This window comes from Cervus canadensis, chromosome 5, assembly GCF_019320065.1.
Source record: "Cervus canadensis isolate Bull #8, Minnesota chromosome 5, ASM1932006v1, whole genome shotgun sequence".
Lineage (NCBI taxonomy): Eukaryota > Metazoa > Chordata > Mammalia > Artiodactyla > Cervidae > Cervus > Cervus canadensis.
The window spans coordinates 30,260,702-30,274,668 of record NC_057390.1 but is presented as its reverse complement, the minus strand read 5'-3'; the positions used below and the strand labels follow the sequence as shown (position 1 = coordinate 30,274,668).

Below are 13,967 nucleotides of genomic sequence, written 5' to 3'. Positions count from 1 at the left end.
ACACCATATTTGGTTGTTAATTCCAGCAAGAAAGAGAACCAGTGACACTGACCCAGAAGTTCTGGTTTTGTATCAAGTGGCCTGGAGGAAGACATTCACGCCAAGACTGGAAACAGGTCCCTGCCCTTCCCTGAGGAACTCTCTTAATGATGTTTCACACTGCAGATTGCATCTGTTTTGGAGAAAGTCGAGCGTGTCACTGTTTTCAGAAAAAACTAGTGACCCACAGGGACAGTCTTACAGCGAATTTAATATAAGCTATTCTAGGCATGCATCAAGTTTCAATTTGCAAACCCAACCAAAAAAGATAAAGGAACAGCATATCTTGCCACGCCCTCCACCTCTCTCACCCCACCCCCACCAAAGTCACTGCTGTCACTCAGAAATTCTGCTATTTGTCTGGAAGTGACCGATAAAAAAGAAAAAAAAGGAAAGCGGCCCTGGGTGGGTCACGTGACCCTACCAGCTCCCAAAGCAGACGTCTTCTCATAAGGGCTCCGTGTGGAGCCTCTGAAATCTGTGCAGGATTTTCTCTGCAGAGGCAGAAGAAAGCAGGTGGATGGATAAGTAAACATGGCCTTGCTCCTGGTGGCCTTGCTCGCATTCCTGAGCTTGGGCTCAGGATGCCATCATCGACTCTGTCACTGCTCTAACGGGGTCTTCCTCTGCCAGGAGAGCAAGGTGACAGAGATTCCCTCCGACCTCCCCAGGGATGCGGTCGAACTGTAAGTATCTGAGTCAGTGGGAACAACAGCGTGGCTGTTATGTGTGCATTGCGTGCTATTATTATTTTCACATTAGGCTGATAACTGTTGGGCTGAAATACTCTGCCCTGACTGAAGGCTTAAGTAAAACAAACTCCCCCAGCCCAACACTCCTGCCCTGTGGTTCTCTAAGGATCTTAGAGTTTGTCTCGGAATTGCCATGGAAGGGCAGCGTGGAAACCTGAATCTAAAGGTGAAAGGAAGACTTTTTAGTGTTTTTGACATGTTCGTTGTTGGGTGCTGTACTGTCTTTGGTGGAACTAAGAGAAGGCTAAGGAAAATGTAGAAACTTAGAAGAACTCGGATTGAAGGCAGAAAGATGGCTTCTATTGACATGGAAGGCACGATGTGTGTTTATGAGGATACTGAATTCAAGAAGGCAAGAGTCATTGCTGCTCTAGAGGCACCAGCAAGGAATTCCCAAACTGAGACTCTGTTTCCTGGGGGAAAAGGAGTCACAAGAGAGGGAAGGGGTGTGAAGAAAGGGAGAAAAAAAAAAGGAGGCATAGAAGGAAGGAGATCATCTTTCATACCACTGGGAAAAGGTGATTCCCAACTTTAGATTTTTATTGAACTACTTTAAAAGGAAATAGACAGACTTTTAGAACTTGACAAGATCTTAGACATCATTCCACTTCCATCTGTTTATTTTGCATCTGTTTATTTTATTTTGAGAAATCTGGGGTCTGGAGAGCAGAAAATTTCCTAACCTCTCACGATGCGTAGAGGTGGAGCCAAACTAGAAAGCAGGCCTTTGACTCACAGATTGCTGTCTTTCCCTTAAAGCCCCATGTCTATTGCATTAAAGTAAGAGGAAGGCAGGACTGTTTCATGGTCGAATGATCATTGCTCCCCACCTCCCCACTCCTCCCCACCACCCGAGAGTTGGCTTGGAGATCATAGATATCCTCAGTCGTTTTATCCCAAGGATTTTAAACAGAAGCTGCTATTTTGGAAGTGTCCTTTAATCTTGGTTCCCGAAAGCTATGCATGATCTTATTTTTGGCAGAAGGTGGTCATCTTTCCATTTACCAGTTACCATTACCTATGCTCAAACACGATGGGGCTGCATTTCAGATTTTCACTCAGGGACAAACAGCTGCAAGGCTGAGTTGGTTCTGCCTGCTCCTTTTCCCCCGACATCACAAGTTCTCCATTCCTTCCCAGAGGTAGCGGCAGGGAAAACAGGTGGTCAACTCTGTGTTTTGGCGACACTGCCTTAATGAGACAGTTACTCCTGATTGCAGGGAAGAATGTGCCTGTGCACAGTCTTGCTTTGTTAGATGATTATAAACACAAGAGAAGAATGATGTACCTGAACTCCTCTAAGAAGTCAGTGGCTTCTAAGCTACTTTGAACAATCACTTAACTTCTTTTGAGCCTCAAGTTCCTAACTTCTAGAAGTTTAATACAGTCTGCTTGGTGGGATGGCTGTGAACACCAAAAGATACAGCCCCTCAATGCACACACTCAACACACACACACACACACACACACACACACACATTTCTACCTCTCCCAGTCCTTCTCTTTTTCCAGCATTTGCCCAGGGACCAAGCAGAGCCAACCAGTTACTAAAAGAGACAGCCTCTTACAAGGCTTAATTTTAGAGTGATAACCTCTTTTCAAAACTCCCTTCTAAATTAGGCTATCTGATTTCTGGCATCTCTTTACCAGAAGGGAGAATTTTTTTTTTTTTCCACTCTGTATAGAAAAACAGGAAGCAACCAGATGTGGGCCATAGTCTGTGGAATGCCCACTTCTGATTTAGACCATAGCTGAGAGTAGTTAAATATTTCTGGCTTCAGGCAAACTCCAGGAGATAGTGAAGGACAGGGATGCTTGGAGTGCTGCAGTCCATGGGGTTGCAAACAGTTGGATACTACTGAACGACTGAACAACAACAACAAAGGGTTTAGGTGGCCTGAGACAACACAGCATCATGGAGAAAGACCTCAACTTGCTGAGCAGGGTCAGGAATAGAGGGAATTCCAAAGTAATAGTCACAGGTGGGCCTTTAACTCTTTATCACAAGTCAGAGATGGAAGAGTATGGATTCTAGAATCTAAGAGACCTGTGTCCTAACCCAGACTATGACTGTTTCTTGTTTCGGCATGTGAGCTCTTGGGTGTATCATGGAAATTCCTTTTTCAGAGTTGCCATAGGCGTTAAATGTAGGATTAAAACATTCAGTACAATGCCTCTCAAGTGTGGGGGGTGGGGATTGTTGTTCATCTGTAAAGTACTAGAGAAAAAACCACCACAGAGTGCATTCAGGATGATCAAATGAATCAATGGAAATGAGAAGGCTTTGGAAACCTGACGTAAAGATTTTTGTAGCTCTGAGATAGTTTATAGTGTCCCACTGATTTAAGGATAATCTCCTTCTCCTCACAGTGGCTGGAGCACTTCCTCTCTGAATAAGAAATGGCGTTCCTTTGGGCTTTCAGTATTTGCCAAGAACTCAGGGAACAGGTTTCATTCTGATGATAGGCAAAGGATTTTTTTTGATTTCAGACTTACTCTAGAAACTCAGCTTCACCTAGGGGCAGTGAATCTAGAAAGGACCCTTTGATCTTGCATTACTCTTCCTGGAGTTAGAATTTTTAAGAATGTGAACACCCATTTAAAACCTGAAATTTTAGGTCTCAGTGGTGTTATGGATACAGATTTTTTCTTTAGCAGGGTCAGATGACCACAATACTAGAAGAAAAGAGTCCATTGACGGGCATTCTTGGCACAGGGAGAACTGTGTTGGGATCATGCTATAGGCTGCCTGTGTTGACCCCTCTCTTTACAGCAAGCTCCTATATCTCAAGCTCAATTCTCTTTCTGAGATGTAGAAAGGAACGGATTACAAAACTAATAAAACCACTGTTGATTTCTTCATTTGTTGAATGTTGATAGTTTAATTCACCTCATCATGTAGGTTTCATGTTCCCCAAAGCCCACATCTAACTACTTTCATACTGCTACAAGCGATAATTCTCCTTTTTTTTATTGCCATTATCTTTGTTTGGAATCTCAACATCTACACACTGGATTAAATAATTGTCTTAATTTATCTCCTTGCTACCAATCTCTGTCTTCTCCAAACCAGCCCAAACACCATCATTGCATTTTTCTCCATAAAATACCACAGCCACCATGATTCTCCAGTTCAAAATCATTTGTTGGCTCATCTTTCTGACTTTACCTCTCACCTATCTCCAACAGGAGCCATCTGCTCCACAAACCTGAAAAAGACTTGCTCTCAAGCTCAGTTCGTGTCCCAGGGTGTTACTACTGTTATACTTCTTGCTTATGTAGTCTTCAAGTTCTTCTTTGTCTCTTGAAATCCAACCTACTTACTATAAGCTGGCTCAAAGTTTGCCTCTTTGATAAAAACTCTGCTGACCATTCCATCTTCATGTAATCTGAACCCTGGTGCAGTTCATTTTACAATCTTGCTTTGCCCTTAATTTTTCATGTGTGTCCTATTTCCTCAATGGCAGTGAACATTTTCTTTGTAGTCATTGTGCCTGGCTCAATGCAATGTAGGTTCTGGGCCCTCATTTACATATAGAATAAATGATACAATAAATGAGGGAGAATTACATCTGTTTATTTGCTTTTCTCCTCAGTATCGAAGAAAAGATTCTTATAAAAGATGATTATTGCTCCCCCTGTGGGGAACTGCTACAGGATTTGATAGTTCCCTTGCTTTCTTTGCTTTTTTACGTGTTTGTTTTAAAGAAAATGCCTGTATATCATTCTGGAATCCATTACTTTATTCAGAAAGAGAGACACATAGACTTGAAACAAAGTCTACTAAGTTACAAGTTGCATATTCTTTTAGGCATGCCACTCAATTCTCTTGATTTAAGTAATAATACCTGTTTCTCTATTTTTAACAAGAATATCGAAAGGATGAGTGAAGTTACCTTGAACAAAATCACTTTAAACCAGGCAAAAGTGTTCAAAGAAATACAATTTTTGCCAACTGAGGTCAGATTCCAAACCCTGCATGTTAGGTCTCCTGTGTTTCCCAGATGTGCTTTGATGATTGTAGTCTGTCCAGATGTCAAAACCAAACAGCCCACTGTGCCCACTGCTCCGGGTTCATCTATCTGGAGACGCCTACTGCCGTGTTTAGATATTTCTTTGAAAGAAACAAACAGCACAGATTTCATGCTAATGCATACATAATCTTTCCAAATCCTGCACCTTCTTTAGTGAGAAATGATATGTCTATGTCCAACATTTAGAATTTAATCAAGCTGGGGTAAGGAAGGTTTATATTTCCTGCATAAAAATCAGAAAAAGGAACAGCTATAGAATGCAGTATCTTCAAAGGGAAAAAGTAAAAATTATATTGCAGAGGAAAAAATTCTTTAAAGTAACAGATGAACTCTACTCTGAGAATTGGCTAAGAGCTATAATTTATAGAGTCATTATCAGCTATTGAAGAGTAAGGGTTTGATAGCATAGAACTGCACTTCTTGATGATGATAACATCTCCTTGTTTACCTAAAGGTCAGGGCTGTCCTTCCTCACCCAAGTCCTCTACCAAACAAACCAAAGCTTCAGAAGCAGAAAATCTTGGCAGCAAATGGGAAATTCATTTAATGTTTGACTATCCTTCTCCAAAACCACTAATTGGGTTATCCAGTCACTGTGGTTTATTGGACTTTTTTTTTTTTTTTTTTTGAACTGTTAGATTTAAGATCTCCAATTTAGCTTTATTTAGACTAGATGCTAACTTTTATATCCCATAAGGTCACCTAGCAAAGAGAGTAATTATTTTTAATTGCTTAAGATCTGATTATAATGAGATATGGATGTTTCTTCTTAATCTGACCTCTTCCTAAAGAATCTTGAGCAAGTTTTATGTCTCTGACATGAACACGCCATAACCTTTTTCTTTCATACGGAATATGCCAACTGATCTGAAAGTCTTCAAGGGATGTGCAAAAAAAATTTTTTTGAGTAAAGCAACCAAACCTGTGCCGTAGACCTGAACTCAATTATATTTTTAGTCTCAGGAGTGGCTAGTGTCCACTCTCTTTCATACCCTCTCCCAGACCTTTTATAGCAAGAGCCAACACACAGCCATCATGGAATCCTGCATCACAAATACTAGAAAATGTACCGCATAAGCCAATTTTTGTATCTCAGCAATGCTAAGATTGATGAAAATCTTTAAGAAATAGGGACCCTAAGAGTTCAGCTATTTCAGTGAGACAGATCAGTTGAGGATATGGGAGAGAAAACTCATCAGTAAACTGGTGAAGGGCAGAAGTAAAATAGTGCTGATATTTCTTTCAATCCTAAAATGCTTTGATTTTTACAAATATCATCAGGTACCAGACTTCCCCAAACCAATAGGTTTCTTCTAGTCCTCCAGAGTCCAACACGTATAATTGTAACTCCTAAATTGCTGTGATTTCAGTTGTGGGATTTTGAAGAGTGTGGTTCTTAGGCTTAATAGACAGTTCTGTGAACTTCTGTTACTTATAACTGCAATGTGGAAAACCTCCCCATAGATACTTGTCTCTTACTGCTTTCAGTTTGGTGAGGGGTTTTAAACAAAGAATTTTTGAGGGATCCCGGCTCCAACAATGACTTTGTAACTAGATAAACAAAGGCTGACTGGAAATCATCCTAGAATAGAAGGGCATGGAAAAGAAAGGGCCAGAGCCTTGAGCACTAGAATTTAGGAGTGGGTCCAATTTAAAATAGCTTGTCCCTTCTGAAAGAATCTGGCAAATTTGGTTCAGGAGATAGGATCACATCCCTGGAAGACAGAGGTGCCTTCATTTGCGCTTTACTCATCATCTCAGGGTAATAGCTTGTGAATCAGCCCCTTGCTCCTTTGGCTTTCTCCCCTCCCAACCTTCTGCTCTGAGTCCTGGCTCTGGTTTAATTCCCCTATAGGCACGAATGTCCAGATACAGGACAAAAGTCCAACGTCTTAAGTTTGACATGAAGTTCCTCCATATTTTATCCTCAAATTAGCTCTCCTGTCTTCCCCTCATATCCTCCATCCTCTCCACACTTTTTCTGTGGATGATTTCCTAATTCCCAGCTCCCAAACATACTTTATATTCCCCTACCTAAATAATATTATTTTCTCCAACCTGAAATGAATTCTCCTACTTTAATATATTCAGCTTTGGAGACCAAGCAAAAAGGCTCATTTTTCATGAAGGTTTCTTTCAACATCAAATATTTATTGATTATATTTGTGCAGGGCACTACGCTGGGCACTTGGGAGAGGAGGATCAAAAGGGGAGGCACGGGGCTGCTCTCATGGAGCTGCTAAAAGAGAAGAGCATCCAACAGTAACAATCATGCTTTTCCTCACTTTTACCCACAACAACAAAAATCCCCCTGGGAACCCAGAATGGTCATTGTCTAAACTACCCATTTGACAGTTAATTGCAAGTTGCCTTGTGCAATCTGAAATCACAGACTGTGAGAGCTGGAAGAAACAGATGCTGAGTGAAAGTCAGTGGGGAGATGCCTGCCTTTTGACATTTGACAAGCATCTGGCTGCCCTAACTTTGCTCTTTTGCCCAGCTAAGGTGGATTTAAAGAGCTGTGCCGGGCCACTTCCAGAACACCCTTTTTTGTAAAAGGTCAGAAGCGCCTTGCTTTATTATACAAGGAAAACACAGACCTCAAGTATAATAGAATGATAAATGAACACCAGAAAATTCATGATAAGGCTTAACCAGCAGATGTTTAAATATTTAAGTTTGACTAGGATTCCCTGGTAGCTCAGCTGGTAAAGAAACTGACTCCAATGCAGGAGACCATGGTTCGATCCCTGGATCGGGAAGATCCCCTAGAGAAGGAAACTGCAACCCACTCCAGTATTCTTGCCTGGAAAATCCCATGGACGGAGGAGCCTGGCAGGCTACAGTCCATGGGGTAGCAAAGAGTCAGACATGACTGAGCAACTTTCACTTTCAGAAATTTTCAAATTGGGCAAATACAAGGATCTGGACTCGAATGATACAGAAGATGGAAAACAGCATCAAAAGTGGAAGCTTAGGCTGCATTGTTTTCTTTCCTAAACTCATAATTTTTTCCCCAAAACTGCTTGTGTTCCTGAATACTACTAAGTAGACACTGGGAGAGAATAGGTAAAAGGAGTTTACATGTCAATGGACTGTGTATGACAGCTTCCCTTCAAAGCAACTGAACATCATCTATGAAATCTGGTAACCACACCGAGTTCACAAAGACTAGATGTCTCTTCTGAAAGTGACACACCTTAAACATGTCTACTTTGGCATAAGTGGGACACAAACAAGGAATTCTTGAATGTTCTTAAATTTCTAAGCAATTTCTCTTCCTTCTAAATTCCAAACTACTTTGTATGGCTGTGTTTAGAATAGGAAAACAAACAAAACAAAAGAATGATCCGTAGCCATCCTCGGATCACAGCAAGTAAAGAGAGTCAGACTTAAAGCCTTGCCACTGCCATATGCCCACCAAGGCTAATTTCTGCTCAGGGCAGGAAGGAATGAATCCTTCATCTAATTGGTGTTTGTTTTATGGGCAAGTGGTGTAGACATTCTGTAAGTAAATATACTGGGTTGGGAGGGGCAGCAGAAAATACTAGAAACACTTTTTTAATTTAGAAAACAAACTGGAAAGGCAACGAAAAGCAAACATGAGATTTATGGTGACCAGCAAAGAGGTCATCTGGAAGCCTGCACACAGCAGCAAAATTGCTTATCAGGTCCCTGGCGTGAAAATCTGCTGAGTTCCTTCAATAAGAACATGGAGTCTTAGAATGGCATCTGATTCCCCCAAACAAATACTAGAGATGAGGGGAAAGAGAACAAAGAGTTATGATAACCAGATAGGAAAATTACAAAGTAGCTCTGAAAGCAGAGCTATAGGGTAAGAAGAAGCAAAACAACAGCCCCAGCAGTATAAATAAAGGAAAGGGCTGGGCCATTGAACTGGGGGATCACTGTGCCAATATCTTGATCTTGCCTCTTGGACTGGGCAAAACCCCTGGAGAGGATTCTTCCAAGCCCCTACCTGGAGCGTGAAGCCCTAACTGCCAGCACTCTGGTGGCTAGGGAAGAGGACTGGAGGTCTCAGCACCCAGCATCCATAAGTGGTCCCTGGGGTCTCCAGTTCAGACATTCTCTGCTCTCTTTAAAGAATAAATCTTGGGATTCCCCTGGTGGTCCAGTGGTTAAGAATTTGCCTGCCAATGCAGGGGACACAGGTTCGGTCCCTAGTCGGAAGATCCCACATGCTGCTAAGCAACTAAGGCCCTGTACCATAACTACCAAGTCCGCACTCTAGAGCCCACGAGACGTGACTACTGAAACCCACGCACCTAGAGCCGGAGACCCGCAGCAAGAGAAGACACGTTAACGAGAAGCCTGTGCCGTGAAACCAGAGAAAGCGTGTATGCGGCACAAAGGCCCAGCACAGCCAAACAAATAAATAAACCCTTCGTGTTTTCGCTCAGGTAGGAGGGAACACTGGCCTGACTGCTCCAGGTGGGTAGTATGGCTGCTTTTTAAACAACGTTTCTACCGGCCCTCTTCCTTTTGCCCACTTCAACCCTCTTCACCCTCCAGTCCTGCTTCTGGGGACACCAGCGCCTCCAGTTCCTGAGTGCTTTTATCATGGGGCATAAATCTCACGGGCTTGGGATTTCATTTTAGAGGCTTCCAAGTCAGGACTTCTCCAACTTTAATACGCAAGCCACTCAGAGGAATATACTGGGAAAATGCAGATTCCGACTCAGTAAGTCTGGGGAGTGGGGAGGAGCCTGAGCTTCTGCATTTCCAGTCACCTCCAAGAGATGCTGGTTGTAGTAGTACCACATCCACATTCCTCCATGGTCTTTACAAAATTCTGTTGCTCTTGTTTCTCTGCACTTATGGCTTTGAAAGAAAAAAAGTCCTCTTCTTATCTTCTCAGTGGTGTTTCAAAAGGAAACCAATAGTTAGTTAATTGTTTGTTAATTCCGCCTTCTATTCTCTGGAATCCCCATTCATTATTCAATCCACTCAATGCCCACTGTTGCATTAAAAATTATCTTGTCACAGGTACCGATAAACTTTATTTTTGGTATGTTTTACTTAGTAGTTACATTATTCTTCAAATAAAAACCCGAATATTAGATGACCACAGGTAACCATCCTCCTGCTTGAAACACTTTTCTCTCTTGACTGCCAACTTCTGTGACATCACACTAGTTTTTCCTCTTACATCTCACCCCAGACCTTGACCTCCTCTGTTACCAAGTCTCTAAATGATGAAGTGCCCCAGGCTCTTCCAGACCTTCTTCTCTCATGAATCTGTATTCTCTCTACAGTAATCTCATCAGCCCTGTGGCTTTAAATACTAGCTATATTCAAAATCCATGTGTCATATCTGACCTCTTCATTGAGCCCCAGACAAGAATTACCCAGCCAAAACCTTGACATCTCACTGAATCTCTTGCCAGCACCTCAAAACCAGCAAGCAGAAAATAGTACACTTAATCACCCTCCCCTTAACCCCTCAGGATCTCCTCTCCCAGGCTTCATCCTCTGTGTTAACTCCCGTATCACCAACTCCTTGCCATAAATCTAATCCAAGTGCTGGGGATTAGACCCCCAAAATATAGCTCAAATGTCTCCACTTCTCACCTTCCTTACCACCACTCCAGCTCAAACCACCATCTTCTCTCACCTGAGCTAGTACAATAGTCACCAGGGCTTCTATCCCCTGTGAAGTTCTTCAGTCATGTCCAACTCTTTGCAACCCCATGGACTGTAGCCTACCACGCTCCTCCGTCCATGGGATTTTCCAGGCAAGAGTACTGGAGTGGGTTGCCATTTCCTTCTCCAGAGGACTTCCCAACCCAAGGATTGAACCCAGGTCTCCCGCATTGTAGGCAGATGCTTTACCAACTGAGCCACCAGGGAAGTCTCTATCCCCTAGTTCCACTTAAATCCATTCCCACACAGCAGCTAGAAAGACTTTGAAAAAGATGGCATACAATTACTTAGAATTTCACTCAGAATAAAATTTTTTCAACCCACGTTTCATGACTATCTATTATAACAGGCACTGTTCTAGGTGTCAGAGGTCCGGCAGTAAGCAAAACAAACCCAGTCTCTTCCCCTGTGGCGCTTACATGCTTCATCATGGCTGCAGGGTACTCTGTGATCTGACCCCTGCCTGCCTTCCACAGGCACAGTGCACGTCATCTATCACTTGCCCATCGCCACTATGCTCTGGACCTTTTTCTGCTCTCCAAACACACCAGACTCTTATCCACCTGAAAACTTTCCCTTGCTTTTCTTTCCCTCTAGAATGTTTTTCTCTCTCCTCTTCAGTCTCTCCCCAAATGCCAACCCTTTGGAGAGGTCGTCCTTGACCACCCCACTATAGTAGCACCCTGACTGCAATAGTATATGATCTCTTTCCTTCATAAACTTACTGTAATGTGAATGTTTTTATCTATTTATCACCCCTCGACTAGAGACCAGAACTAATGCTTCACAGTAGCAAGGATTCTCATGTGTAGAATAGCTCCTAGTACAGAGCAGATGCTCAATAACTTCATGAATTAAATGAATAAATGAAAGGCCCCTTCAGCAAATGAGAACTAGAAGGAGAGACTGAATGTAACAGATACCTATTAATTCTACTCTATCATCATGCTGTGTGCCTCTTATAGTATCTCACCCAACAGTCTTGCACTGTAGCTATTACTGTTCCCATTTTAGGAAATAAGATAAATGGAATCAATCAGTGCTGAATGTCAGAACTGAAATTGAGATTCCTGATATACCTGATTGGACAATGTCCAATCTTTGTACTAAACATGAAAAAAGAGAGAGAAAGAGGACCCCCTAGTCCTCTGAACTCAATCCCTAAAGAAAAACAATCCAAACTTATCATCAGAGCTGAAATACATACAAGTCTGGAGTCATCTATAATACCAAACTCACATAATATCTTGCCTCTTAAAAACAGAAAAACTGTCTGAGGGCTAGCATTGCACCCCTGGCCTGCACTCAGCAGGGTTGGTTGCTCGATAGCTAATCAATAAGGAGGGCAGAGACAGAAAATGAATGTGTGGGATCATGAAAACACAGGAGGAGGACTGAAAAGCAAATGTCACTGGCCATTTTCAGTGATAAGCTGCAAAATAACCAGAAGTTGTGTAATAAGGTCCTAAACACTGGACCATCAGGGAAGTCCAAAATCAGAGGATTTTTTGCTAGATGAACTTAAGAGAGCATATACTTCCTCCTTCCCCTTACTTGTTTTAGGTATGAGAAGTGAAGCTCAGTAAAATGATTTGTCTTAATCCTCAATTTTCAAGCTTCTGTGTCAGGCTTAGCGATAAAACATTCCTCTCTACTCCCACAGAGAACAGATAACTCCCCAGCACATTCGCTTCTTTTCCCTCACATTCAAGGAGGTATAAACTTTAGAATTCCACCACGATTTTCTTTTTACCTTTGCTTGCTTTTCAAAAACAGCTTTATTGAGACATAACACATAGTATACAATCTACTCAAAGTTTACATTTCAATGGTATTTCGTATATTCACAGATATGTTCAACCATTGTCCTAACCAATTTTAAAACATTTTTATCACCTAACCCTCTAACTGCCACTTCTCTGCCTACCTATGCTACAACCAGACCAAAGAAACCATTAATCTACTGCCTTTACAGATTTTTCTATTCTAAACTTTCATATAAATGGAATTATATAAGATCTTTGTGACTAACTTCTTTCATTTTGCATACTTTCAAAGGTTTATTCAAGGTATCAATAATCTTTTCATAGTCAAAAAATATTTCTTTGTATAGGTAAACCACATTTTGTTTATCCATTCATCTGTTGATGGACACTGGATTATTCACTTTTTGACTATTAATGATGCTTGCTTTAAACATTTATGTGTAAGGTTTTGTGTGGACATGTTATCCCAGTACCGCCTCTGGTCTCCATTGTTTCTGACAAGATGTGAGTTGTTAACCTTATTGAAGGTTCTTTGTAAGTAATGAGTCATTTTTCTCTTGCTTTCAAGATTTTCTCCTTGTCTTTGATTTTCAGTGTTTTTACTATAATGTGTCTGTTTATGGGTCTCTTTGTGAATATTCTACTCTAATAATATTGAGCTTACTAGATGCTTTCAGTAAATCTAGAAGATTTTCAGCTATTATTTTTTCAAATAATTTTTCCTCCTTTATGTTTCTACTTTTTTTTTCTGGGAACATTTCAGACAATCTATTGTAGCATTCTGGGTACTGATTCCACTTCCATGACTTACTAGCGTTATTGGTTAGTTTGCTGTTTAGTGGCTACTAGCTAGATTATTTTGTTAAAAGCCTTTGACATTGATTCTCAGGAAGGCACAACTTTGAAGATGCCCATGGTCACCCTGGGAAGACAAGGTATTAGGTATTACCAGGGCTGTCATCTATTCTTTCCCTGACCACACCCAGATATTAAACTTTACTGCCTGCAGTCAGACCATGCTACTATTTTCAAAAATTCCCTGGGGCATAAATTCCTTTATAAACTAATCCAATCAAACTGTGGCTCCTTCAAATAAACCATTGATGAAGTCAATGTTTTAATATTCATTCTGACCCCAGGGGGCTCCTTCCAGCTGTTTTATTTCCCCTGGTTCTCCCCTGCAAATTAATTGTCCTACATTATATGTCTATTAGATCCATGAATATCCCAACTGCCTTTACCATAACTTTGCTGTTCTTAAGAGAGCTCAGGCTTAAACTTCTGCACCCTCTGTTGCAAATAAAGTCAGTTCTTTGGGAAGAGAATACCAGATATGTGTTTCACAGTCTGCTTTTCACTTTATGCAAAATCTCAGCCAGGGCTCTGGAACCAGGAATGGATTCAAAGGTAAACTTCTGAGACCCTCATTCCAGGAGTTAAACACTTGAAGGAAGGTAGGGTAGCAACCAATCAAGCTTGACTTGGAACCACCACCTCATGAACCCTAGCAAGAGATTTGGATTTCTAGCATTCCCAGCCAGCCGAACCTGAGACAGCCTCTGATGCACGTGTGCCTTGGTATAAAGGATGGAGCCCCCACTTCCCAACCACACCTGCCTAGCATTCAACCTCAGCAACCCTAACCCTAAATGTTGAAGTCCTGCTTCTTCTGGAAGAAAGCCCTCCACCTGGGAACTGGGAGGAGAGGAAAC

General features: G+C 41.7%; 1 protein-coding gene across 3 annotated transcripts in view; it reads left to right on the top strand.

The window, feature by feature from the left end:
- The first annotated feature begins 433 nt into the window (after positions 1–433).
- FSHR (follicle stimulating hormone receptor) overlaps positions 434–13,967 on the top strand; it is a 188,172-nt gene continuing 174,638 nt past the window's right edge. For all 3 annotated transcript variants that reach the window (XM_043468525.1, XM_043468526.1, XM_043468527.1), the window contains exon 1: positions 434–725. In XM_043468525.1, the coding sequence (XP_043324460.1) occupies positions 574–725 (152 nt within the window). In that variant the 5' untranslated portion in view covers positions 434–573. The remainder of the gene's footprint in view (positions 726–13,967) is intronic.